The sequence below is a fragment of the Lethenteron reissneri genome, chromosome 11 (genome assembly GCF_015708825.2).
Source record: "Lethenteron reissneri isolate LAM-NWPU_2019-01 chromosome 11, ASM1570882v1, whole genome shotgun sequence".
In the NCBI taxonomy this organism is placed as follows: domain Eukaryota; kingdom Metazoa; phylum Chordata; class Hyperoartia; order Petromyzontiformes; family Petromyzontidae; genus Lethenteron; species Lethenteron reissneri.
In genome coordinates this window covers 12,741,330-12,768,829 of record NC_083789.1, presented here as the reverse complement: position 1 = coordinate 12,768,829, position 27,500 = coordinate 12,741,330, and the positions used below count along the sequence as shown (strand labels likewise).

The 27,500-nt window shown below is 57.5% G+C and overlaps 1 protein-coding gene across 1 annotated transcript; it reads right to left on the bottom strand.

Moving 5' to 3' along the window:
* Positions 1–2,858: 2,858 nt before the first annotated feature.
* Positions 2,859–24,556, bottom strand: SCYL1 (SCY1 like pseudokinase 1). The gene is made up of 18 exons (XM_061550178.1): positions 24,391–24,556; positions 21,766–21,906; positions 21,076–21,201; positions 20,207–20,451; positions 19,718–19,808; positions 18,549–18,704; positions 17,691–17,849; positions 16,739–16,846; positions 13,394–13,507; positions 12,794–12,949; positions 11,645–11,833; positions 10,560–10,635; positions 9,761–10,006; positions 9,457–9,629; positions 9,234–9,308; positions 4,450–4,725; positions 3,799–3,859; positions 2,859–3,482 (listed from the first exon to the last, which is right to left on the bottom strand). The coding sequence occupies exons 1-18, from the start codon at positions 24,502–24,504 to the stop codon at positions 3,346–3,348; spliced, it is 2,643 nt and encodes an 880-aa protein (XP_061406162.1). The 5' UTR covers positions 24,505–24,556; the 3' UTR covers positions 2,859–3,345.
* Positions 24,557–27,500: the final 2,944 nt, after the last annotated feature.

The window sequence follows — 27,500 nt, the reverse complement described above, 5'->3', positions numbered from 1 at the left end:
TTAAACAGGGGGACCACCAGGGGATCCTTCCAATCCTACAGAACCCATCCAGTGGTCCAGACTGTTATGTCATATAGGGCAGTCTACACCAGTGACGTGTGGTGAGGTCAATGGCTGGGGAGGCACTGGCTCGTGTCAGAGCCAGATTCATAGAGGGGGGCATGGCCTCACTGGGGGGGGGGGGCGTGGCCTCACTGAGGGGGGCGTGTTAGGCACGCCCCCCTCAGTGAGGCAGATGTGATAGCTGCCTCCCCTGGTGCTTTTTCATTTCAGTTCCATGACGAGACCAGCGGGACTAAATATCTTTATACACATAGTGAAATAAGTTACCTGGAGTATGGAAGGCGTGGACATGAAATTAAGGGGTCTACAAACATTACATTGGTGACATACTGTGATAGTAACAGGCACGCGCTTATTGCCCGCGCTCCATCCAATTTCTGAGGGGTTGCACAATCAGGGGGGAGGCTGAGCTCGTCGCTGCCTCACCTCTCGTCTTTTCCTGTATTTACAGCAGAGCTCCGCAAATTTGGCGATTTTGACTAAAAACATGTTTGGAATCGTACAGAAATGACATTTATAACAGATCAGTAGAAAAATCAGATTTTTTTTTCCGTAACAGCTAATTTCATTGGAGTATGGCAGGTGAGGCTCTGCCTCCCCTGACCGCACGTCCTGGTCTACACACAAACACCACCTTCCCTCAGCAGTTCACTTGGGAAATCATCTCTGCCCAGCACTTTTCCTGGTCTGACTTTGGATCGCCTTCCCTAACTTCCAACAGACGGTACTTCATCCAGCCACTCACAGGGGGTGACAACTACTTCCAATAATTGAGGCACCACAGCCTCAGCAGGGTCACCCCCAATTTGCTCCATGACGTTTTCTGGGCCGAGGGATTTCCCCTCCCCCCAAGACTTCACAAACATGCTCAGCAAACCTGCAAACCTGTTTCTGTGGGTTGGAGCTTGGATCACCTTTCTTAACCCGAAGGAGGGTGATGTGTGGCGGTGCAAGTTACTTTTTTGATGGAAAGAGAGATTTGTGATCATGGGCGACTGTGTCAGATTCCATCTCCTCAGCAACCCTCGACCACCACTCATCCTTGCAGCGCTGCATGGGTCTCCAAATCTCTGAGCGAAGGCTGCGGTAAGCCTTCTCATTTTCCATGGGATATTATAGACGGTGGGAGTGGGCCTTTTGATTTTTCTCAACCAGCCGGAACACCACCGTCAGCCAGGGTCTCTGGGGAGTTCTGGACCGTGTACCCAAAGCAGGCACTGCAGCTGCACGAGCCACAGTCCTAAACCTCGCCCATTTCCCCTCGGCATCCAGACTGTTATAATTATGTCATATAGAGAGCAGTCTGCACACAAATTCCACCCTCAGCCGTTTACTTGGGAGATCATCTATGCCCGGTGCTTTTCTTGGGTCTCAGACTCTGGAACACCTTCCATACTTCAACACATGGGATTTCAGCCGGCCACTCAAAGCGGGCAACGACTTTTTCACCAACAACATTCACACCACCAACACGACCAACAAAAATTAAACTACCAACAAAAAATCCCCCGTATAGCTTTTAAGAGCTAGTTTAGGCAAGTGCTGTTTGCAAACGCCAATGAAGGCCAGCACAGTGTGTGAGGGGGTGGGTGGCCAATACCATGCCCGCTGCTGATATTAACACACACCACCACTCGCTCATACACTGGTGTTTACTTGTCCACACCCAATCGCTCGCTCACACTTGAACCGAGTGCCATTGGCTGAGGTCGTTTTCCATGACCCCGACCTCCCACTCAGCCGATGCCAGTAGCACCGCTCTTCCTCAATAAGCAGTGGTCGCCGTTTTCTAAGAGTATCGGCAAAATGAGGTCTACCATCAAAGCAGAACCTACAGCTCGCTTAGCTTGCCTACTGGGTCAACTTCACCTGACCGGGCTGAAGGTACCTGGGACAAAAATCCCCCGTTTAGCCTCAACAGACTGCACACGAAGGGGTGGGTTGCCATGACCATAGCTGGTTGCCTTTGTCTCACCAGTGCAGATGTTTACACACCGCACCATGTACTAATTTTAATGCCGAGTCAATTTAGGAGAGGCCCAGACCCGGTTCAAATGTTCGCCACTTTGATTGCTCGTGAGCAGAAATTGAAACCGGGTCAGACATTTGGAGCCTAGCATGCTAACCACTGCGCCACCACTCCCAACTAATCACCAACACCACTCACGCCACCAACACCACTGCAAACACCACCACCACACGAAAAACAACAGCCACCATTCGCCACTAAGTGGTGGTAAAGTGACCAACTTTGAGACTACGTGATAGGTCACAGTACAGACCCAGGTGCCATAGGTTGACTGACTGAGATGTCTGGCAAATGCACCAGCTGTGCCCCCGACTGTGCCAACTTGCTGAATTTTAGCTGCCTGGCACTCTGCTTGTTGTTGTGAGCATCGCTCCTCTGCCCTACGTTGTTGTTGGAGGGCAACTTTCTCCAATTGCTCAGTAGCATCTTTCAAGAGCCTCTTCCATAGAGGCCGATCTTGATACCGCTTGTACCAGTGTTCGGCAAGTCCACTCAGCTCCAAATCTTCTTGTACCACATCACTCCATCTCTTCTCTAGCCCGTGCCACGCCCATTTAGCCCCCTCTATCCGGCCGAACACACTGTTTAGGCATGCGGTGGCTGGGCATGCGGGCTACATGACCCAGCCATGCCCGTCTATCACTACCAACACCACTCGCACCGCAAACACCACTACCAACATTACCAACACCAGCGCTACCAACACGGCTGATACCGGCACCCCACTAGAAGAATCCACACACAATATGACGACGCCAGGCGGCTGCACGCTTTAACGGCGAGCCACCGTGGCCCGTCTCGCTGTATTGCACATCGCCGAGGACACATGCCGTACAGCACTCGTGGTTCTGCTTTGTTTTCTTTTTAAAATGCCGTCGTGCTAATTTACAGAGATATCGCAATATACAAGAGATTACAGGCACGGACAACAAAAGGCAAACAAAATTGGCCGCGTGGCCGCGACGGCCACTACGCATCCTCCGAGCTCTTCTCATCGCCCACTTTGGAATTTAAGTAGAACATAAAATACCTCACAACCACCACACGCGTCGCACATTTAGCATTCCCAGGTCCGTGCTCCCTTAGAGCTCCTGACACGCACTGTCGCTGGAGTGCCAAGTCCACCGGCGCTCCGGGGTTCTGGCATTCCAGGGTTCCGGGATTCCGGGAAGCGGTTTCTCGGTGTCCCCAAGGTGCCGGTGTTGCGCGCGAGGCTTCCTCGGCCAGCAGGGGCCGTCTCCACGTTGAGCACGCTAGTCCAGCTTGCGGACCCCGAGGCGCAGCGGCCCCTTGGCGGCCCGGCGCTCGGCCCGCTTGGCCTCCAGCTCCTGCTGCCTCTGCTGCCGCCGCTCCTCCCGCTTCTTGCGCGCTTCCTCGGCTGGATTCGCGGCTGCGTGCGGGAATCGAACACGGTCGTCACGACAGCAACCTCCCCTCCCCGACGCGAACCGGAACCATGCCGAGCTGGCTCCGGATCGCGGCACCGTCACCAGCCCAGAGTGGAGCACAGAGGGCCGGGAGGACTAGCGAAGATAAGCTGCGCTCAAACAATTCCCGTAGAGTGCGCGTTGAGAGCGGTGCGGTGTGGTGTGCTCTGCGAGTGTGTCGTGTTTGGGTGGGGTGGTGTGCTCTGGTAAAAGTGTTGTGTTTGCACAATGCAGTACGGTGTGGTCGTTGAGCAGTGCACACCGAGGCGTGCGTGTTACCTGCACTTGGCTCCAGGGATTCCCAATTTCCTTCCAGATCCCAGCCGCCCCCTCCTGCGTCCTGCACACATCACGCATCTGCTCTCAATGCCCCATCGCTGCCGTGCGTGTCACGACCACGTGTGCTGCCATCTTGTATGCCAAACCTTGCTATGCCATATCCACGTGCACCATATCTACATGTGCTATACCCTTGTAATGTACCAAAGTGCTTTAAGAATAATAATAATAATGATGATGGCCCTTCACCCTGGAAAGGCTCACTGAGTCTCAGGACTCTTTTTCACGAGAGTCCTACATTATGATGATTGGCCAATTCAATTCAGTGTCACGTGCGGTGTTTTGAGGCCTGGCTTCAAGTTGGGAGGTAACGTGTAAAGCTCCACACAGGTCCATTGCTGCATCATGGGACCTCCTTTGCCAGTACCAAAATATGAGAATAGGTTTTCCCCTTTTTGCTGGCAACAAAACAGGTGTTAAGTTGTTAAAACACCAAACTGAAACCTTTCACAAGGAATCATGTCTGCATTGACCACAATACTTGATGCCAAAAGAGGTCTTCTCCAACCTGAAGAGGGTCAGGCGCATGCAACAGTGATGTGGTCATAGGCTGTAGGTGCGCGGTGCGCTGTGCCCGCGCGCGCCCCGTACCTGCGTGCGCGGGGCAGTGCCCTCCCAGTCATAGGCACTCGCTGGCTTCACGTCGTCGGCGGCGTCTTTGGCGGCGGCTCCTTTCCCCGTGGCGCGGCTCGACGCGGTCTCCTCCCCCCAGTCGTTGGCCCACTCCTCCAGGTCGCGTCCCTGCTGAGCTGGAGCCGCTACTGCCGTCCGCTTCTCTGCAGCCCCCGCGGGGCGACCCCAAGACGCCTCCTCCCCCCAGGCATCGTCCCACCTGGAGGAGGCGGCGGGCGGCCGGCTCGGGGCCATCTGACGGACGCACACGACGTCCGGCGTTTCACAATCCACGCAGATATTTAACATTTTTGTTTAAACGCAGTTTCTGATTGGCAATTGATTATTTTGGAAGTCAGATTTTGCAAGTGAAATGCGTGTCGTACCGCCTCCACCACCTGACACAGACAATTAATAAAGTCGTCATGTGAACAAACGTGCCGATTTATCACTGCTTCAGAAGCCCCCAAATATGAAATGGTGCAATGACCCCTTTTAGCACCGATTCGATTAGTGCGTGGGTGAGCGTGCAATAGTTTGTGTGTGTTGTTGTAACCTGCAGTGTGGCGAGTGGGTGAGTAGGCGAGTAAGTGAGTGGGTGAGTGTGCGATAGTTTGAGTGACTGTGTTGTTGTTCCATCATCCAGTGTGTTGAGTTGGTGAGTAGGCGAGTGAGTGTGTAGGTGAGTTACTGAGTGGGTGAGTGTGCGATAGTTTGAGTGTGTTCTTGTAACCTGCAGTTTGGCGAGTTGGTGAGTGGGTGAGTGAGTGGGTGGGTGAGTGTGCGATAGTTTGAGTGTGTTCTTGTAACCTGCAGTTTGGCGAGTTGGTGAGTGGGTGAGTGAGTGGGTGGGTGAGTGTGCGATAGTTTGAGTGTGTTCTTGTAACCTGCAGTTTGGTGAGTCGGTGAGTGGGTGAGTGTGCGATAGTTTGAGTGTTGTTTGTTTATTAAGTTTTTGAGCCAGCTGGCCGGGAATTGGAAAAACTAATCCCACTACTTTCCACCTCGGAAACTGGAGAGCACAGACTAAGTGTTGCTGGCGTAACATTAAACCGAACAATAACATATTGAAGAATCACAGTTAAGAGACAAACAACATAAATATGCCATTAAAATAATAAGTAAAAACGTTTAAAACTAAAAATATCATCAATGGTCCTCATACTGCCCGGGACACTGTTTCAGTGCCCAATGAGGCTGCTATTAGTATGTAAATAAGAACTTCACGAGCAACAACTGGAAAATGTTTGCAATTTAAACCTGCAGCGTAGTGAGTGGGTGAGTAGGTGAGTGAGTGTGCTGTTGTAACCTGCAGTGTAGTGAGTAGGTGAGTAGGTGAGTGAGTGGATAAGTGGCTGATAGTTTGAGTGAGTGTGCTGTTGTAACCTGCAGTGTAGTGAGTGGGTGAGTAGGTGAGTGAGTGGATAAGTGGCTGATAGTTTGAGTGAGTGTGCTGTTGTAACCTGCAGTGTAGTGAGTGGGTGAGTAGGTGAGTGAGTGGATAAGTGGCTGATAGTTTGAGTGAGTGTGCTGTTGTAACCTGCAGTGTGGTGGGTGGGTGAGTAGGTGAGTGAGTGGGTAAGTGGCTGATAGTTTGAGTGAGTGTGCTGTTGTAACCTGTAGTGTGGTGGGTGGGTGAGTAGGTGAGTGAGTGGGTAAGTGGCTGATAGTTTGAGTGAGTGTGCTGTTGTAACCTTCAGTGTGGTGGGTGGGTGAGTAGGTGAGTGAGTGGGTAAGTGGCTGATAGTTTGAGTGAGTGTGCTGTTGTAACCTGCAGTGTGGTGGGTGGGTGAGTAGGTGAGTGAGTGGGTAAGTGGCTGATAGTTTGAGTGAGTGTGCTGTTGTAACCTGCAGTGTGGTGGGTGGGTGAGTAGGTGAGTGAGTGGGTAAGTGGCTGATAGTTTGAGTGAGTGTGCCGTTGTAACCTGCAGTGTGGTGGGTGGGTGAGTAGGTGAGTGAGTGGGTAAGTGGCTGATAGTTTGAGTGAGTGTGCTGTTGTAACCTGCAGTGTGGTGGGTGGGTGAGTAGGTGAGTGAGTGGGTAAGTGGCTGATAGTTTGAGTGAGTGTGCTGTTGTAACCTGCAGTGTGGTGGGTGGGTGAGTAGGTGAGTGAGTGGGTAAGTGGCTGATAGTTTGAGTGAGTGTGCTGTTGTAACCTGCAGTGTGGTGGGTGGGTGAGTAGGTGAGTGAGTGGGTAAGTGGCTGATAGTTTGAGTGAGTGTGCCGTTGTAACCTGCAGTGTGGTGGGTGGGTGAGTAGGTGAGTGAGTGGGTAAGTGGCTGATAGTTTGAGTGAGTGTGCTGTTGTAACCTGCAGTGTGGTGGGTGGGTGAGTAGGTGAGTGAGTGGGTAAGTGGCTGATAGTTTGAGTGAGTGTGCTGTTGTAACCTGCAGTGTGGTGGGTGGGTGAGTAGGTGAGTGAGTGGGTAAGTGGCTGATAGTTTGAGTGAGTGTGCTGTTGTAACCTGCAGTGTGGTGGGTGGGTGAGTAGGTGAGTGAGTGGGTAAGTGGCTGATAGTTTGAGTGAGTGTGCTGCTGTAACCTGCAGTGTGGTGGGTGGGTGAGTAGGTGAGTGAGTGGGTAAGTGGCTGATAGTTTGAGTGAGTGTGCTGTTGTAACCTGCAGTGTGGTGGGTGGGTGAGTAGGTGAGTGAGTGGGTAAGTGGCTGATAGTTTGAGTGAGTGTGCCGTTGTAACCTGCAGTGTGGTGGGTGGGTGAGTAGGTGAGTGAGTGGGTAAGTGGCTGATAGTTTGAGTGAGTGTGCTGTTGTAACCTGCAGTGTGGTGGGTAGGTGAGTGAGTGGGTAAGTGGCTGATAGTTTGAGTGAGTGTGCCGTTGTAACCTGCAGTGTGGTGGGTGGGTGGGTGAGTAGGTGAGTGAGTGGGTAAGTGGCTGATAGTTTGAGTGAGTGTGCTGTTGTAACCTGCAGTGTGGTGGGTGGGTGAGCACGTGAGTTGAGTTCGTGATAGGGTGAGCGGGTGATAGATTTACTATTGATTTTTACTATTTTTATTTTGCCAGGTAAGGCTCACTGAGCGATGCAGCTCTTTTTCAGAAGCGACCCTGGCCACAAATGCTCGCTCAATGAAGTTGCTTATCGTGAGGAATGTGTATAGCAACAAAATACTCTAAACGCGTGATGCTGATTGTAAATGCGGAGGAAAAAAACCGGAGGACCCGGAAAACAATCCACGCGACCACGATGAGACAGAGAGAGAGACACGCAGACTCCAAATACATAGGCGTCAGGATTGGGGTCGCACTCACAACCTCCTGTATGTATGCTGTGAGTAGATGAGTGTTTGGGTGAGTGAGCGAGTGACTGAGTGAATAAGTGAATGGGTGAGTAGGTGAGTGGTTGGGTGAGTGAGCGGGTGACTGAGTGAATAGGTGAGTGGGTGAGTGGTTGGGTGAGTGAGCGAGTGACTGAGTGAATAGGTGAGTGGGTGAGGAGGTGAGTGGGTGAGTAGGTGAGTGGTTGGGTGAGTGAGCAAGTGACTGGAGTGAATAGGTGAATAGGTGAGTGGTTGGGTGAGTGGGTGAGTAGGTGAGTGGTTGGGTGAGTGGGTGAGTAGGTGAGTGGTTGAGTGAGTGAGCGAGTGACTGAGTGAATAGGTGAGTGGGTGAGTGGGTGAGTGGGTGAGTGGTTGGGTGAGTGAGCGGGTGACTGAAGTGAATAGGTGAGTAGGTGAGTGGTTGGGTGAGTGAGCGAGTGACCGAGTGAATATGTGAGTGGGTGAGTAGGTGGGTGGTGGGGTGAGTGAACGAGTGACTGAGTGAATAGGTGAGTGGGTGAGTGGTTTGGTGAGTGAGCGAGTGACTGAGTGAATAGGTGAGTGGGTGAGTAGGTGAGTGGTTGGGTGAGTGAGCGAGTGACTGAGTGAATAGGTAAGTGGGTGAGTAGGTGAGTGGTTGGGTGAGTGACTGAGTGAGTGAATAGGTGAGTGGGTGAGTAGGTGAGTGGTTGGGTGAGTGAGCGGGTGACTGGAGTGACAAGGTGAGTGCTCGATCATCAATCACCCTGATACTATAAAGAGTAAAGAGTGAGGAGGTAAGTGGGAGCTCCACCCCAGGTTGCACATGAATCCAACAGCATGCGTCAGCTGTGCCCTCAGACGAATGCGAGCCTCAGGGCTGGGAATCAGAATTCTGATTCTGAGGTTGCACTTCAAGACAATTGCGTGTACGAGCTGCGACTTCGGACAATGCGAGCCTCAGGGCTGGGACTATAAGAGGCAGACTGGGGACTCCGCTACAGAGCAAGTGCGTGGAAGGGAGAAACCCTACAAAAGTTCTAGAAGCTTCGATTGAATTTCACATTCATATCCAGTAAACATGTAGCTGCCACGGTGCAATGGTTCGCAGCACACCACTGGACTTGGTATCCAGAGGTCGCTGGTTTGATCTCAGGGCATGGCAGTTAAAGGGATGGTACAAGTTTCTTAAATCCCTCCACCTCTGTCTACCCAGCTGTACGTATGTGTACCACCACAGATAGTCTTTCAGCAGATTTCGTGTGGTGGGGTGAAGTGTAGCTACTGCCACCTCTTCTGAGATGTCTGGCCAGCATGGAAGAGTAGGCCAAATACACTACCCTTCGGAAGGGCTCTAGAGCTCCCTCTGCTGGAGGCATTCTGCCAGTAGTGGCGTGAGGGAAATTGGAGTGCTGCTCCTTTAACTTTTAACTTCGCCCGTCAATACATTCACAGGATGTGGTTCACACGGAGCATGAGCGAGCGAGCGTGTGGGACGTCCTCACAGCACCTTCATGGGGTTCGGAGTCTTGTCCGTCTGCCTGTCCTTCTCTGCGGCTGCGCGGCTCGCCGACTGCGATTGCTCCTGTGCACGTAGGCGACACACGGGGGGGGTGGGGGGCGGGGGAACCCACACACCTCCGTCAGGTTCAAGCTCTCGTCGGGTTCAGCGCCGAGTCGGCGACGTCCACAACAAGTGACTGGCGCTGGTGGTTGAGGTGGGGAGCAGGCACCTCCAGGCTGCCCCAGTCCCCGTCGTCATCCCACCCTCCCTCCTCCTCCTGCTGCTGCTCCTCGTCCTCCTCCACCTCGTGCTCCTCCTCCTCTTCCTCCTCCTCTGCCCGGGAAGCTTCTGCTGCGCGAGGCACCGCTCCGCCTCCTCGTGTCCTCTCCACTTTGTCCCGCGCTGCACAGCGGTCACGACCAACGCGAGTGAGCGACGCGGCCTCGCGCTAAACGGTGAGCGCACTGCCGCAACCGACGCCGGAGCAGAGCGAGTGACGGTGCGGGGGGGGGGGCGCGAGAAGGACGCGTTACCGTCTGCACCGGCCGCGCCAGCGGCGCCGGGGGCTGCCGCGGCGACTGGCGGCTGCGTCGGCGCGGCCGCCGGCTGTCCGTGCTCGGAGGAGGGCGGCTGCTCTGCGGGACCGGTGGGGCCCGAGCGGATGAGCTTGGAGGTGAGCGAGGTCACACCCGTCACGGCCCAACCCGCCCACCCTCCACCCGCCAGGCTTCCATCGGGACCCCTGGCCCCCCCACCCACTCCTGCGTGTACATCCTTCTCTGGGGGGAGAGGGGTGGTGGGGGCAAGGGGGTAGCATCGGGGTCAAGTGTCAGGGGTCGCCACTTACAGCGATCAGCTCCCAATAATCGCAAAGCTCTCCTCCCATTGTCTCTGCCCCAGACGCTGTTACACATTACTTTACACCTTATGAGAATTAAACTTTAAAAATGTTTCCCGATGACCAATTTATGAATCGGCACAAGAGCCCTTGCCACTCGTTTTAAGAAATGCGTCGGCTCTTCGTTGCAACCTCAGTGGTGCTGTTCGGTGTAGGCCGCTTGAAACTTTTAGCCTTTGAGTGATGCTCGCACACTCTGCTGTCGTTGTTGTCAGCGTGATATGTTCACTGCTGGACAAGGTCTCCCCCCCGCCGCTCTCTCCAATTCCTCCCTCTCCTTCGTTGCTCCTGTCCAGTCATGGCCTCCGAACCCCTCAAACACCACGACGTCATCCTGGGGGGGGACTCACGGGACCCCTCACCTGGTGAGAGCCATAGCCCACAGGTAGGCGAGGGTGAGCGTGGGGTCAGGGGGCGCGGAGGGGATGACCTACCCAGCTCAGCCTGCTTGCTCGAGTCTTCCGATAACGTCTCCAGCTTCCCCAAGAAGCACTTCACTGCCTTGAAGACCTGTCCAAAGACAAAGATCCCCCCCCGCATAGCCTTATGAGACATTTGGGGCAAGTGCTGTTAGCGAGCACCTATGAGAGGCCAGCATGGCACACGATGGGGTGGGTTGTGGCCAGGACCACGTTAAGCTGCCTTTGTCTCCCCAGTGGCGATGTTTACACACCGCACCCAGGTACTCATTTGAGATAATCGTCATTGGTGCTGGCCATGTTGGCCATGAGAGGGAATTGCACTCGGGGCGCCGGGTTCATAGCGCACATGCATATACGAATGGACAGCCGAAATTCACTCTCACCCACACACACACAGCCTTTCACTCACACTTAGATGTTCAAACACAGGAATTGCTCACTCATTCAATCATCCAACTGTTCACTCACCCACACACCGAGACGTTCAATCGCTCACCCAAATGATCACTCACTCAGCCAGACTTTCACTCACACACCCATCTGATCACTCACACACCCATCTGATCACTCACACACCCATCTGATCACTCACACACCCATCTGATCACTCACTCACACACCCAGCTCATAACTCACACATCCATCTGTTCACTCACACACCCATCTGATCACTCACACACCCATCTGTTCACTCACACACCCATCTGATCACTCACTCACACACCCAGCTCATAACTCACACACCCATCTGATCACTCTCACACACCCAGTTGATCACTCACTCACTCCATTACCCAACTGATGATTCACTCACACACCCAGCTAATAACTCACACACCCATCTGATCACTCACACACCCATCTGATCACTCACACACCCAGCTCATAACTCACACACCAAGTTGATCACTCACTTACACAGCCAACTGATGATTCACTAACACACCCAGCGAATCACTTCCTCATCCAGCTGATCACTCCCTCACACACACACCCAGCTGATTGCTCACTGACTTACCCAGCTGATCACTCACTCACCCACACACTCCGCTGCCCACCCTTCCGTGTGCGAGCATCTGTGCGGCCCGGGGCCTCACCTGGTCGCGCACGTTGCGGTCGGGGTCGATGGAGAGGGCGCACAGCGTGGGCAGGATGCGCGCGGCGCACTCGCTCAGGGGGTAGAAGTTGTGCGTCGCCGCAAAGCCCAGAACGCCGGCGGCGCGCGACGGCGGGAACGGGTCCTTGGTGGCGCGGGAGAACGCCGAGGTCAGCACGCGCTGGCGCGTCTGGGCACACGCACAAACACAGAGATCCCACGTGTAGCCGTTAACAGACGGTTGGAGCAAGTGCATTAGGGGGTTAGTGGCCAGCACCACGCCCGGCCGTCTTTCCGATGCCGATGTCTACACACCACACCATGTATTCATTTGAGGCCGAGTCAGGATTGGTTCAAATATTTACCACGGTTATTGGTCATGACCAGGAATTGAACTCGGAATGCCGGGTTCGTAGCGTGCTGCGTCAACCACGACAAAAACAACACACACAACGCACACGTCTGTTTAATTTACAAGCTGTTCAGCCAAAGCCAATGAGCGAGCCATTTTAAAGGGAACTGAAAAAGACTGGGGAGTGGTGTAATGCTTCGTACATTGGACCTGCAATCCAGTTTCAGTGGGTTCACCACAATGTCACTTTGCAGGTGACGTGCGGTGGGGTAAAGTGTGGGTACTCCTACCTCTTCCAAGTCGTCTGGGCAGGCAGCGTGGAAGATCATCCCAAAAATACCCTCTCTTTCTCTCGAGGGACTCTCAACATCTCCCTCTATTGGAGCAGTGGGACGAGCAAGCAATCGCAGGTCTGCACCTTTACCTGAACCGAGGAGACCGTGAAAGACGCAGCAGTGCAGCTTATGAGCAGCAGCAGCAGCGAGCACCGCCGGTTGGGCACCAATGCACGAGCGAGCAAATGAGCGCCGTACTCCCCGAGTCATGAACGCCTCCGATCGGCACGGCAAGCGGCCTGCAAAGCTGCCTTGAGCGCCCCCCCCCACCCCGAGAGGCTCGCGCTTCCGCTCCAAACGCGAGGAACCCCGGGGGAGGTGATCCACGCCTTTGATTTTACACCTCGGCGTGGCGGCTAGAATGGAGGATGTGCTGGGGGGTGGGGGGGGGGCTATGACCGGGACGGGGTGGGGGAGGAATTCCCGTCAGCGTGTCTCGGGAGGGGAGGGGCCCCTCGCTCACGGTGGGGGAGAGGTACGGCGCGATCTTGCCCAGGCACACGGTGGTGTTGCAGCGGATGGGACCCTGCTCGTCCTTGGCCTGGAGCCGAGCAAAGTGCTTCATGAGCTCCACGTTCAGGTTGTTCTCGTTCAGCTTGGGCGCAAGAAGCAGCATCGACTGCACGCGTACAGACACGCGCGTACAGGCACGCGAGCACATGCACGGGCTCAGTCTTCAGGCTCATCGATATAGACGATCATCACTTAAACACGCACCAGCACGACCACATACACACACGCGCACACACGTAAACACGCTCGTCTACGTCAACATTCGTGATCCTTGCCATCACGCAAACACACACGAGCACACATCCTCTTACACAGACACACGCTCGCATGCATGCACACACACGCCACACACACATGAGCACACAGAAACGCACAAACAGCACGCACGCAGACACGAAAATCGAGATTCCTGCTGTCTGAGCATTCTGTGCTGGTAGCGCCACAGCGGTGTAGTCGGGGGGTGGCGAGGGGGGAGCGAGGGGGGCAAGGGGGTGGGGGGCGAGGGGTGGCGAGCGGGGGCGTGGGGGGGTGCGCAGGACTGGGGGCTCACCTTGACCGTCTGCTCGCGGATGGCCGGGTTAGAGTCGAGGAAGCCGTGGGCGACGTGGGGGAAGATCTGCGAGTTGACGGTGGTGTCCGTCAGGTACGGGATGAACATCTCCATCTGCGCGCACGGGCACCCAGGGGGCGTCACGGGCTCCTCAACGGCACTCGCATTCACGCACCTCCCGCATCAGTGGCACCGGGAGGAGGGACACACCATGAGGCAGACACTGGGAGAGGGGCATCTGAGAGGCAGTCGCAAAGCCACGAGAGTCATCAAGATCGTCATTGTCATCAGTCATGCTCGACCCACTGATGGATGAAAGTTTCCCTCAAGCCGTCACCATTTCTCACGACGGCCCTGCGACGTTAACAATTCGCCTGTCGCCAGCCCGCGAGCCGATTTCGTCGCTCCACCTCCGCGGCGGACGCGCTTTGGAGCCATATAGAAGTAGTTCCGCTTCGTGTGGTGTGCAAAGGCTGGGCTAATGGGCGGCCGTGCAGTGTACGAGACGCAGCTGTTGGGCTGAGACTGCATCGTCTCAGCTGCTGCCTCGGGTCAGCTGCTCGTGGCAGGGGAAGAAGGGGGAGGGGTGCAGGAAGGAGGGGGCAGGAAGGAGGGGGCAGGAAGGAGGTGTCGCTCCTGGACTCCTGGCAGCTGCATGCCTCACGGCTGCCACTCGTGTTTGGGTGTCAGCCTCCCCCCCCCACCCCCCAACTGAACTTCAAACGAGCTCCTCCGCAGATTAACAAGCGCCACGCATCCCACACGGCCACGCGCCAAGCTCACCACCACCCCCACCTCGGCACGCGCGCACACAGAGACAAAGATCCCCCTATAGTCTTCACAGCCTGCTGGGGCAAGTGCTCTTGGAGAGCGCCTGTGAAGGCCGACCCGGCCTGCAAAGGAGTGGTGTGGCCAGCACCACACCAGGCTCCCCAGTGCTGATATTTAATGCACACGGCCACCCACGCGGCCGAGTATTTGTGTGCCAGTCCGGGCATCCGGCGCCCACACAGAGAAATTGGACGTCCAGATGAACAGCATCCGCCGGACAACAACGGGCGAACTGAAATGTACCGACACCGAGTGGCTCCCTGTTCTGGCCAACGTGCCACGATATCAAACCGCCTGGAGAACGCATCGGCCTTCTGTTACACCAACACCTGCTCGACCCTCCACGAACTCGTCCAAGACCCCGGGAACCAGTCTGGGATCGCCGCGCGAGACAATCGTGTGAAGCAGCGTCAACCGAAGGCCGCTGGCGAACGCCGCGGGGCCCCCACCACCGCCCCGCACGGCTCTGTTCTGCCAAGAACAACTGCGGTGGCCCCATCATCAACCGCTTGAGAGCGGCGACCGCTCGCTGCTGCGCACGCATCTTCCACAACCAGGACATGACCGGTGCCCCCCCTCAGTGCAGGCGGACTGCAGCGCGGTGACCGACGGCATCGTTCCACTCGGCTCGCTCGCCACCCGTGGACCGGACAGCGGTCGTCGCGCTACTCCCGCAGCTCGCGTGACATGGCTCGCCAACTTAAACCTGCACGCTTAGACTAAACTAATTGACGTACACTTGCCACACGCTAGAAGGAGAATGCACACCGCGCCACGTACTCATTTGAGGCCGAGTCGACCGAGGTGATGCCCAGAACCAGTTTAGATAATCGTCACTGGCGTTGTCCGCGAGCGGGAATCGAACTCGGGGCGGCGGGTTCATAGCACAGCGCGCTAACCGCTGCGCCACCGCTCCCCACGCGCAGACGCGCACGCAGACACACACGCGCGTGTGCGACGCACCGGCACACGGAAGTCGGGGGAAGGGAGGCGCACCATTAAAAGTGCTGCAAATCACGGGCAGGGCAGTTGTTGTGACGTGCAGTAAATGTTTGGAGCGGACCGCATCAATGTAAACAGACCTCCGGCCCGTTTACCCAATGCAGGGGGGATAGCATAAACAGAATTTGTGGCGACCTGGACCACACGGCAGCGGGGGGGGGGGGGGGGGGGGGGGGGAGTGGGGGATGACACGGCGCCGTGAACAGCTGTGTGTGTGCGGCTATGCGAGTGTGTGTGTGTGGGCACACTGTATGATTTTTGCGTGTGTGTGCGTGTGCGAGCTCGTGTGCCTCTTATCTGCTGTAAATACGCATGCATGTAACGTCTGCAGCAGTTACATCTGGAGGGAGTGTATTCCAAATGAACTGGTGGTGTGTATCAACGAATCATTCACGTGCTTATCAGTGTGTGTGACTTGGTGCGGATAACAGTGTATAAATGTGGTATTCACTCTACAATGACTGTACAAATGCAAACTGTAGAGGTTGTAGATTCAACGTGTGTGTGTGTATATACATACACGGTGTCTTCACGTGTTTGCTGCGTGTGCCTGAATCGGCACCCAGAGTCCCAGCGTAAATGAGATGTTCCACCTCTAGTGATTTTCTCGGTGAAATATTTAATTACAAAAATAAATGAATGCATCCAATGAGCACCGATGCATCAGGCCCTCTACGCGCGTCAATAACGGTTGTTGTTTTTTGCTCCGGTGAGCTCGCCCACTTCCTACCCTGCAATGTCCCGTGACTTGGTCTTGGGCCGCGGTCGTCCTTGTAACGATGCTGCTCGGCTCAATGGGCCTTAGCAGCTGAGATAACAAGAGTGCGAGCGCGGGTGACCAACACGACGGCGAGGACAGACGCTGGCGTGATGGAACCACAAACGGTGGGGGGAGGGGCACGGAATCTACAGGCGGCACGCGGCAGAAGCGTCGGGTCGCCTTGTGCGCCGGAGGCGCGAGGCGAACTCGAGGACCCGCGGCTCTGGCCACGCGTGTGCGGTTGTGCCCACGCGTGGCGCGGTGTGTAAACATCGCTACTTGGGAGACAAAGACGACCGGGCGTGGTGCTGGCCACCCACCCCCTCGTGTGCCATTCCTGCCTTCATAGGTGCTCGCTAACAGCACTTGCCCCAACAGTTTGTTAAGGCTATACAGGGAATCTTTGTATTTGTGCGTGCCTCCAGGTCAGGAGACATGTGGGGTCTGGGCTGCCTGGTCTGGGAGGTGTTCAATGGCCCGCTGCCCAGACCATCATCTTTAAAGGCACTGGGGAAGGTGAGCGAGTGGAGGTGGTGGGGCCGGGGGCCATCGCGCTCCGTTGTATTTAAGCGTGGCTGTGCGTGTGCATGCGTGTGTGCGTGTGTGCATGTAGTGTGCGTGCGTGTGTGAGTGCGTGTGTGAGTGCGCGTGTGTGTGCGTGTGTGCGTGACTGTACGTGTGTGCGTGCGTGTGTGCGTGTGTGTACGTGTGTGCGTGGCTGTACGTGTGTGTGTGCGTGCGTGCCCCAGCACCTGCTGCAGCAGCTTGATGCGAGTGGCGCGGTCCGTGGAGGAGAACATCTTGACGAGCACCGGGATGATCTTCTGCTGGTACTCCTCGGTGCTCAACAGCTTCCCGATCTGTGCGTGGGTAAATCGCACAAAGACAAAGGTCCCCCGTGCAGCCTGCACATGCTGTTGGGGCAAGTGCTGCCAGTGAGCACCTACAAAGGCTGGTACGGCGCAATTAGGGGGTGATCTGGCCAACACCACGCACAGCCGCCTTCAGCTCCCCAGTGCCGATGTTTTAAGGCTGAGTCGACCTAGCAGAGGCCCAGGACCGGTTACAATTTTCATCACCAATATAGGCCATGAGCGGGAATCGAATTCAGGTCACTGGGTTCGTAGTACAGTGAGATACCCAATTCACCAATACACCACTGCTCCCCACTCACACACAGACACGCGCGCGCGTGTGTGTGTGCGTAAACACATTGAGGCACTATTTAAATACACATTGTGTTGTATAACAAAGATCCCCCGTATAGCCTTAACAGACTGTAGGAGCAAGTGCTGTTAGCGAGCACCTATGAAGGCCGGCAGGGCACACAAGGGGGTGGGTGGCCAGCACCACACCCAGCCACCTTTGTCTCCCTAGTGGCGATGTTTACACACCGCACCAGGTACTCATTTGAGGCTGCGCCGACCTAGGGGAAGCCCAAGACCAGTTAAGATAATCGTCACTGGTATCGACCTCGGGTCGCTGGGTTCATCGCGCAGCGCGCTAACCGCGACACCACCGCTCCGCATATTGTGCACACACACAAAAACACAGACATGCCTCATGGAGCCGTCCGACTGTTGTCAGCGAGCACCTATTAAGTGCCGCTATCGAGCACCTACGAAGAGCGGCGACGGCGACGCGCGAGGGGGCGGCGGTGCACCCGGCCGCACCGTCCCCGCAGGCGCTCGCGCGACCCCGCACCTTGAAGAGCGGCGTGAGCACCACGGCGCCGGCGCCGCCAAACTCGAACGCGGTGAGCAGCTGCGGCAGGATGCGGCGCCGGCAGTACTCGTCCGGGAAACCGTCCAGGTGATCGCTCAGCGTTCCAAAGAATTCCTGCTTCTCCGCCGCGTCCTTGATCTGCGCGCGGGGACAGAACGGCGGACACGGCGGATCCCGTCACGACGTTGTGCGTCGGTTCGCCCGCGACCCAATCGGCCTGGAGCGGGTAAAGGTGAAGCCCTGCAACTTCCTGCGCGTGCCAACCGGTTTGATCGTTGGCGAGATTGAACTGGATTCGATTGTCGATTCCACGACTCGTAGAATCGATCCAAAAATGAATCGACAGTGCTTTACCCGACTCGTCTCAAGCAGCCACCTTATCTTCCGGTGGTAAGTGTAAAATTTTAATGTAAGTTTATTTACATTTCAAAAATATTTCTTCTGGTTACATTGTTTTAAATCTAAGAAGATGTTATCATTGAAGGCTGTTCAGCGAGTCACTTCACAACCTTCATCGTTTTCTCTCTTCACCCTCCAAAGCTACGTTTTCTATTGCTTAGCGACTAACACTGTAACATGCATTTTTACACAAATTTCATGTTCATATTTAATTAAACTATGCTATCCAACTAAAACGCAATCATTCAAGAACACGAAAAATCTAACAATATAACAAATTAACACGAAAAATATCAGTCACGCCTTAATTCCCATTGACTCAATGGTTATCATAACGCGATTTTTCCATAATGCGGTGTTTCTTCAGGAACGCAAATAGCACGTGATAGGAGAGCCGTCCTTCACCGGCCCCCCATGCGGTCGGGCGTGCGGCCGCACCTGGATCTCCTCGAGGAAGAGGCTCGTATCCACAAAGCCGTTGTGCATGAAGCCCCCGGGCGCCCGGCAGCTGAGCAGGAAGCGCGCGGGGTTGGGGCGCAGGCGCGGGTTGGCACCCACCAGTTCGCAGTAGTGCGGCACGAGGGACTGCGGGATCTGGGAAGGCCGCAAACGCGCGATCGCATGAACACAGGCGTGACGATAATATGCTTGATCGCGGCGCGGTCGCACAAGCGATGATTGTACGTGCGATCACGTGATCTCACAATAGATCGCACACGCGATCAAACGTTCACACGATCACGAGCGCGGAATCACACACAAGTAAGAAGACACACTCTCGTATTCACACACACACGTTCACGCACAATGACACGAACGTTAAATAATACATTCACACACATGATAAAGATTCCCAATATAACCTTAACAGACTGCTGGGGCAAGTGGTGTTAGCGAGCACCTATTAAGGCCAGCACGGCACATGAGGGGAGACTGTGGCCAGAACCTCACCTGGCTGCCCTTTGTCTCCCTAGTGGCAATGTTTAAACACAGCGCTTGGTATTGTTTTAAGGCCGATCTACCTAGGGGAGGCCCAGGACCAGCTGAGATTCGCTGCCAATGTTATTGGTTGTGAGCAAGCATCGGGTCGCCAGATTCAAAGCGCACTGTCATAACAACTGCCACACCACTCCCAACAAAGATCGCCCCGTATAGCCGTAACAGACTGTTGCTGTTAGCGAGCACCTCTGAAGGCTGGCATGGCACGCGAGAAGGTGGGTGGAGAACAACACGCCCAGCCGTCTTTGTCTCCCTCGGGAGAATGTTTACACACCGCACCAGGTACTCATGAGGCTGAGTCGACCTAGGGGAGGCCCAGGACCGGTCCAGATAATCGTCACTGGTGTTGGTCATGAGTGGGAATCGAACTACGGTCGCCAGATGAGTAGCGCAGTGCGCTAACCGCTACACTACCACTCCAAACAAACGCACAGGCACACATGCACACACACACACCGCCAGCAGCTGTTCACTCCCCCTCGGCACTTCATCCAATTACTCAATCACGTGACCTTGCAAATAACTAAATCGCTACAGCGTGCATCGCGCGCGTGCTTAAATACAACGGAGCGCGATGGCCCCCGGCCCCACCACCTCCACTCGCTCACCTTCCCCAGTGCCTTTAAAGATGATGGTCTGGGCAGCGGGCCATTGAACACCTCCCAGACCAGGCAGCCCAGACCCCACATGTCTCCTGACCTGGAGGCACACACAAATACAAAGATTCCCTGTATAGCCTTAACAAACTGTTGGGGCAAGTGCTGTTAGCGAGCACCTATGAAGGCAGGAATGGCACACGAGGGGGTGGGTGGCCAGCACCACGCCCGGTCGTCTTTGTCTCCCAAGTAGCGATGTTTACACACCGCACCAGGTACTCATTTGAGGCTGAGTAGACCTAGGGGAGGCCCAGGACCGGTTCAGATAATCGTCACTGGTGTTGGCCGTGAGCGGAAATCGAACCCGGGTCGCCGGGTTCATAGCGCAGCGTGCTAACCGCTACACAACCGCTCCTCATATTGCGTATGCACACAAAATCAAAGTCCCTGTGCGTACGGGCCCCGATGCTCGCCCCCCCTCCCCCCATTCTGTCCACGCACCACTTCTCGGCGGCGGCCTGGCGAGCGCGCGGATTCTCGGCCCGCTCGGGGGGGTCGTACTTCTCCAGCGCCGGCAGGGCCTTGGCAGGGGGAGTTGACCCTCCACCGCCGTTCGCGTCGCCCGCCGCGCACACGTAGTCCAGGCCGCCCAGCTTCCACTCGCCCGCGGGGTCCACAAAGACGGCTGCCACGCCCACGTTGTTGTGCACGAGGTTGCAGTCGTTGACGAGGAAGCTCAGGGCTTTCTGCGCGGAGGGGAGGGCGGCACGGGCAGCCCGCTAGGATCATGGAGCGCGGCTATTGGCCGGGTCAAGTGTGTGCTCTGTTCCGTGTGGTGTGCGTTCTCTCTGCTGTGTGTGTGCTGTGTGTGTGCTGTGTGTGTGCTGTGTGTGTGCTGTGTGTGTGCTGCCTGCTGTGTGTGTGCTGTGTGTGTGCTGTGTGTGTTCTCTCTGCTGTGTGTGTGCTGTGTGTGTGCTGTGTGTGTTCTCTCTGCTGTGTGTGTGCTGTGTGTGTACTGTGTGTGTGATGTGTGTGTGCTGCCTGCTGTGTGCTGTGTGTGCTGTGTGTGTGCTGCCTGCTGTGTGTGTGCTGTGTGTGTGCTGTGTGTGTGCCGTGTGTGCCGTGTGTGTGCCGTGTATGTGCTGTGTGTGTGCTGTGTGTGTGCTGTGTGTGCTGTGTGTGTGCTGTGTGTGTGCTGTGTGTGCTGTGTGTGTACTGCGTGTGCTGTGTGTGTACTGCCTGCTGTGTGTGTGCTGTGTGTGTGCTGTGTGTGTGTGCTGCCTGCTGTGTGTGTGCTGTGTGTGTGCTGTGTGTGTGCTGTGTGTGTGCTGTGTGTGCGCTGTATGTGTGCTGTGCTCTGGGTGCCGCACCACGATCTGGTGCAGGCCCCAGGAAACGGCGTTGGCGTTGAGGTCACCGCTGGTGCCGCGCTCGCTGCTCAGATGAACCTCCAGGGGCACCACGGGCTCCGTGACCAGGTAGAGGCACTTGTCAGTCTGCACCCGGCATCACCGCACACACAGACACATACACACCATATACACACACCGTACATACAGACACACACCGTGCACACACACACACCGCACACACACACACAGACACACCATATACACACACCGTACACACACCGTGCACACACCGCACACACACCGCCACACACACACCGCCACGCACACACCGTACACACACCGTGCACACACCGCACACACACACCGTGCACACACCGCACACACACCGCACACACACCGCACACACACCGTGCACACACACACACACCGTATACACACACCGTGCACACACACACACACCATATACACACCGTTCACACACAACGTGCACGCACACCGTGCACACACACATACCATTACACACACACCGTACATGCCGTACAAACCACAACACACATCACACACATCGCATGCACCGTACAGCAGACACAGACCACACGGTTCGCCACCACGAGTTATTGATGATGCCACTGGGGGTGGGGACCTCACAGGGCCAGGGATCTCATGGGGTGTTTTGCGTGGGGGGACCGAGCGAAGCGCGGGGCACACCTCGAGTGCGTCGATGAAGCTCAGAATGTTCGGGTGCCTCATGGTCTTGAGCCGCTTGAGCGAGGCCCTCGCCACGGCGGCCTGCGCCTCGGCGCCAGCGCGGATGTCGAAGACGAAGATGGACACGGGGTCACTGCCGGCCTGCGTGGTCCGAGCAGCACGCACAGCACGCATGACACGAGACACACAGCATGGCAAGCACGGCACGCATGACACACACAGAACGCACAGCACACACAGAATGGGACACACAGCACCCACGGCGCGCACGGCACACACAGCATGCGTGGCATGCACGGCACACACGCACGGGACACACGGCACGGCACAGACAGGGGATCACACACAGCAGGTGTACAGCTCCATCAGGCAGATGAACACGGCCAGGCAAAGCTCAGGTTGGGTTCTCATCGAGTCCAGATCACAGGTCCCCATGAGAGCCCTTGGAATGACAACGCCCTCGAATGATGCTCAGTCGCCAGCTCCCTGTGTCACCATCTCCCCCCCGTGCCCCCCACATCTCCCCCCCCCCCGTGCCCCCCACATCTCCCCCCCCGTGCCCCCCACCCCCCCCCCCCGTGCCCCCCACCCCCCCCGTGCCCCCAACATCTTCCCCCCGCATCTCCCCCCCCCGTGCCCCCCACATCTCCCCCCCCCGTGCCCCCCACATCTCCCTCCCCCGTGCCCCCCCGTGCCCCACCCCCCCCGTACCCCCACCCCCCCGTAGCCCCCCACATCTCCCTCCCGTGCCCCCCACATCTCCCTCCCGTGCCCCCCACATCTCCCTCCCGTGCCCCCCACATCTCCCCTCCGTGCCCCCCACATCTCCCTCCCGTGCCCCCCCACATCTCCCCCCCGTGCCCCCACATCTCCCCCCCGTGCCCCCCACATCTCCCCCCCGTGCCCCCCACATCTCCCCCCCGTGCCCCCCACATCTCCCCCCCGTGCCCCCCACATCTCCCCCCCGTGCCCCCCACATCTCCCTCCCGTGCCCCCCACATCTCCCCCCCGTGCCCCCCACATCTCCTCCCCGTGCCCCCCACATCTCCCCCCCGTGCCCCCCACATCTCCCCCCAGTGCCCCCCACATCTCCTCCCCGTGCCCCCCACATCTCCCTCCCGTGCCCCCCACATCTCCCCCCCGTGCCCCCCACATCTCCCTCCCGTGCCCCCCACATCTCCCTCCCGTGCCCCCCACATCTCCTCCCCGTGCCCCCCACATCTCCCCCCCGTGTCCCCCACATCTCCTCCCCGTGCCCCCCACATCTCCCTCCCGTGCCCCCCACATCTCCCCCCCGTGCCCCCCACATCTCCCTCCCGTGCCCCCCACATCTCCCCCCCGTGCCCCCCACATCTCCCTCCCCCGTGCCCCCCCGTGCCCCACCCCCCCCGTACCCCCACCCCCCCCGTAGCCCCCCACATCTCCCTCCCGTGCCCCCCACATCTCCCTCCCGTGCCCCCCACATCTCCCTCCCGTGCCCCCCACATCTCCCTCCCGTGCCCCCCACATCTCCCTCCCGTGCCCCCCACATCTCCCTCCCGTGCCCCCCACATCTCCCCCCCGTGCCCCCCACATCTCCCCCCCGTGCCCCCCACATCTCCCCCCCGTGCCCCCCACATCTCCCCCCCGTGCCCCCCACATCTCCCCCCCGTGCCCCCCACATCTCCCCCCCGTGCCCCCCACATCTCCCCCCCGTGCCCCCCACATCTCCCCCCCGTGCCCCCCACATCTCCCTCCCGTGCCCCCCACATCTCCCCCCCGTGCCCCCCACATCTCCTCCCCGTGCCCCCCACATCTCCCCCCCGTGCCCCCCACATCTCCCCCCAGTGCCCCCCACATCTCCTCCCCGTGCCCCCCACATCTCCCTCCCGTGCCCCCCACATCTCCCCCCCGTGTCCCCCACATCTCCCTCCCGTGCCCCCCACATCTCCTCCCCGTGCCCCCCACATCTCCCCCCCGTGTCCCCCACATCTCCTCCCCGTGCCCCCCACATCTCCCTCCCGTGCCCCCCACATCTCCCCCCCGTGCCCCCCACATCTCCCCCCCGTGCCCCCCACATCTCCCCCCCGTGCCCCCCACATCTCCCCCCCGTGCCCCCCACATCTCCCCCCCGTGCCCCCCACATCTCCCTCCCGTGCCCCCCACATCTCTCTCCCGTGCCCCCCACATCTCCCTCCCGTGCCCCCCACATCTCCCCCCCGTGCCCCCCACATCTCCCCCCGTGCCCCCACATCTCCCCCCCGTGCCCCCCACATCTCCCCCCCGTGCCCCCCACATCTCCCCCCCGTGCCCCCCACATCTCCCTCCCGTGCCCCCCACATCTCCCTCCCGTGCCCCCCACATCTCCCCCCCGTGCCCCCCACATCTCCCCCCCGTGCCCCCCACATCTCCCTCCCGTGCCCCCCACATCTCCCCCCCGTGCCCCCCACATCTCCTCCCCGTGCCCCCCACATCTCCCTCCCGTGCCCCCCACATCTCCCCCCCGTGCCCCCCACATCTCCCTCCCGTGCCCCCCACATCTCCCTCCCGTGTCACCCACATCTCCCCCCGGTGCCCCCCACATCTCCCTCCCGTGCCCCCCCTCCTGGTGCCACCCCCACATCCGCGCCACGTCACCGCGCTCACCTTACGCTTGCCCTGGTGCAGGCCCCACATGCACCGGCCCTGCAGCGCCTCCACGCGATCCCCGACCTCGAAGGGGAAGTCCTTGGCGGGGTCCCGCGAGAAGAACGACCACATGGCTGGCGGGGGGGGCCGGGGGGGGGCGCGGGGGGCCGCGGGGCACGCGGAGCGAGCGGAATGGGGGGCCGGGAGAGACGCGGGACGCGCCGCTTCACGACACCTCCGCGAGCGCCGTAAAGTAGATCCACCCAGCAGCAGCAGCGCTGCCGTAAAGTAGATCCACTCAGCAGCAGCAGCGCTGCCGTAAAGGAGATCCACTCCGCAGCAGCGGCGATGCCGTAAAGTAGATCCACTCAGCAGCGGCGCTGCCGTAAAGCGTCGCTCCCTGTTTTTTGGATTCCCCAGGCAGGAGGGTCACACTCCTTACCCTGTCTCCCTGTGTCTCTGTGTCTCTCTGTCTCCCTGTGTCTCTCTGTCTCCCTGTGTCTCCCTGTCTCTCTGTGTCTCTCTGTCTCCCTGTGTCTCTCTGTCTCCCTGTGTCTCCCTGTCTCCCTGTGTCTCTCTGTCTCCCTGTGTCTCTCTGTCTCCCTGTGTCTCTCTGTCTCCCTGTGTCTCCCTGTCTCTCTGTGTCTCTCTGTCTCCCTGTGTCTCTCTGTCTCCCTGTGTCTCCCTGTCTCCCTGTGTCTCTCTGTCTCCCTGTGTCTCTCTGTCTCCCTGTGTCTCTCTGTCTCCCTGTGTCTCTCTGTCTCCCTGTGTCTCTCTGTCTCCCTGTGTCTCACTGTCTCCCTGTGTCTCTCTGTCTCCCTGTGTCTCTCTGTCTCCCTGTGTCTCTCTGTCTCCCTGTGTCTCTCTGTCTCCCTGTGTCTCTCTGTCTCCCTGTGTCTCTCTGTCTCCCTGTGTCTCTCTGTCTCCCTGTGTCTCTCTGTCTCCCTGTGTCTCTCTGTCTCCCTGTGTCTCTGTGTCTCCCTGTGTCTCTGTGTCTCTCTGTCTCCCTGTGTCTCTCTGTCTCCCTGTGTCTCTCTGTCTCCCTGTGTCTCTCTGTCTCCCTGTGTCTCTCTGTCTCCCTGTGTCTCTCTGTCTCCCTGTGTCTCTCTGTCTCCCTGTGTCTCTCTGTCTCCTGTGTCTCTCTGTCTCCCTGTGTCTCTCTGTCTCCCTGTGTCTCTCTGTCTCCCTGTGTCTCTCTGTCTCCCTGTGTCTCTCTGTCTCCCTGTGTCTCTCTGTCTCCCTGTGTCTCTGTGTCTCTCTGTCTCCCTGTGTCTCTCTGTCTCCCTGTGTCTCTCTGTCTCCCTGTGTCTCTCTGTCTCCCTGTGTCTCTCTGTCTCCCTGTGTCTCACTGTCTCCCTGTCTCCCTGTGTCTCTCTGTCTCCCTGTGTCTCTCTGTCTCCCTGTGTCTCTCTGTCTCCCTGTATCTCCCTGTGTCTCCCTATCTCCCTGTGTCTCTCTATCTCCCTGTGTCTCCCTGTGTCTCTGTGTCTCCCCGTGTCTCTCTGTCTCCCTGTGTCTCTCTGTCTCCCTGTGTCTCTCTGTCTCCCTGTGTCTCTCTGTCTCCCTGCGTCTCTCTGTCTCCCTGTATCTCCCTGTGTCTCTCTATCTCCCTGTGTCTCCCTGTCTCCCTGTGGCTCCCCGTGTCTCTCTGTCTCCCTGTGTCTCTCTGTCTCCCTGTGTCTCTCTGTCTCCCTGCGTCTCTCTGTCTCCCTGCGTCTCTCTGTCTCCCTGTGTCTCTGTCTCCCTGTGTCTCTATGTCTCCCTGTCTCCCTGTGTCTGTCTCCCTGTCTCCCTGTGTCTGTCTCCCTGTGTCTCTCTGTCTCCCTGTGTCTCTCTGTCTCCCTGTGTCTCTCTGTCTCTCTGTCTCCCTGTGTCTCTCTGTCTCCCTGTGTCTCTGTCTCCCTGTGTCTCTCTGTCTCTGTGTCTCCCTGTGTCTCTCTGTCTCTCTGTCTCCCTGTGTCTCTCTGTCTCCCTGTGTCTCTCTGTCTCCCTGTGTCTCTCTGTCTCCCTGTGTCTCTCTGTCTCTCTGTCTCCCTGTGTCTCTATGTCTCCCTGTGTCTCTCTGTCTCCCTGTGTCTCTCTGTCTCCATGTGTCTCCCCGTGTCTCTCTGTCTCCCTGTGTCTCTCTGTCTCCCTGTGTCTCTCTGTCTCCCTGTGTCTCTCTGTCTCCCTGTGTCTCTCTATCTCCCTGTGTCTCTCTGTCTCCCTGTCTCCCTGTGTCTCTCTGTCTTCCTGTGTCTCCCTGTGTCTCTCTGTCTCCCTGTGTCTTTCTGTCTCCCTGTGTCTCTCTGTCTCCCTGTGTCTCTCTGTGTCTCTCTGTCCCCCTGTGTCTCTCTGTCTCCCTGTGTCTCTCTGTCTCCCTGTGTCTCTCTCTCCCTGTGTCTCTCTGTCTCCCTGTGTCTCTCTATCTCCCTGTGTCTCTCTGTCTCAATGTGTCTCTCTGTCTCCCTGTGTCTCTCTGTCTCCCTGTGTCTCTGTCTCCCTGTGTCTCTCTGTGTCTCTCTATCTCCCTGTGTCTCCCTGTGTCTCTCTGTCTCCATGTGTCTCTCTGTCTCCCTGTCTCCCTGCGTCTCTCTGTCTCCCTGTGTCTCCCTGTGTCTCTCTGTCTCCCTGTGTCTCTCTGTCTCCCTGTATCTACCTGTGTCTCTCTGTCTCCCTGTGTCTCCCTGTGTCTCTCTGTCTCCCTGTGTCTCTCTGTCTCCCTGTATCTACCTGTCTCCCTGTGTCTCTCTGTCTCTCTGTGTCTCCCTGTGTCTCTCTGTCTCCATGTGTCTCTCTGTCTCCCTGCGTCTCTCTGTCTCCCTGTGTCTCCCTGTGTCTCTCTGTCTCCCTGTGTCTCTCTGTCTCCCTGTATCTACCTGTGTCTCTCTGTCTCCCTGTGTCTCCCTGTGTCTCTCTGTCTCCCTGTGTCTCTCTGTCTCCCTGTATCTACCTGTCTCCCTGTGTCTCTCTGTCTCCCTGTGTCTCTCTGTCTCCCTGTGTCTCCCTCCTGCCTCTCAAGAGTCTCCCCTGCGTATCGCTGAGAGTAAGGGTTTATGCACAGGGCTCAGTGACCAATTGGATATTTTCCGTAGCTCAGCCCCAGACAGCTCCGGCTGGAATGAAGCCCCAGATATGAAACACCTTGA

Bases quoted from the DNA above. Each gene is read 5' to 3' on its own strand.
- SCYL1 (XM_061550178.1), bottom strand. From the start codon at position 24,504: ATGTGGTCGTTCTTCTCGCGGGACCCCGCCAAGGACTTCCCCTTCGAG. The intron at 21,907-24,390 runs GTGAGCGCGGTG...CGGACCACGCAG, and splicing joins TGCACCAGGGCAAGCGTAAG to GCCGGCAGTGACCCCGTGTC. The intron at 3,860-4,449 runs GTACGGGGCGCG...TGATGTGTGCAG, and splicing joins GCACTGCCCCGCGCACGCAG to GACGCAGGAGGGGGCGGCTG.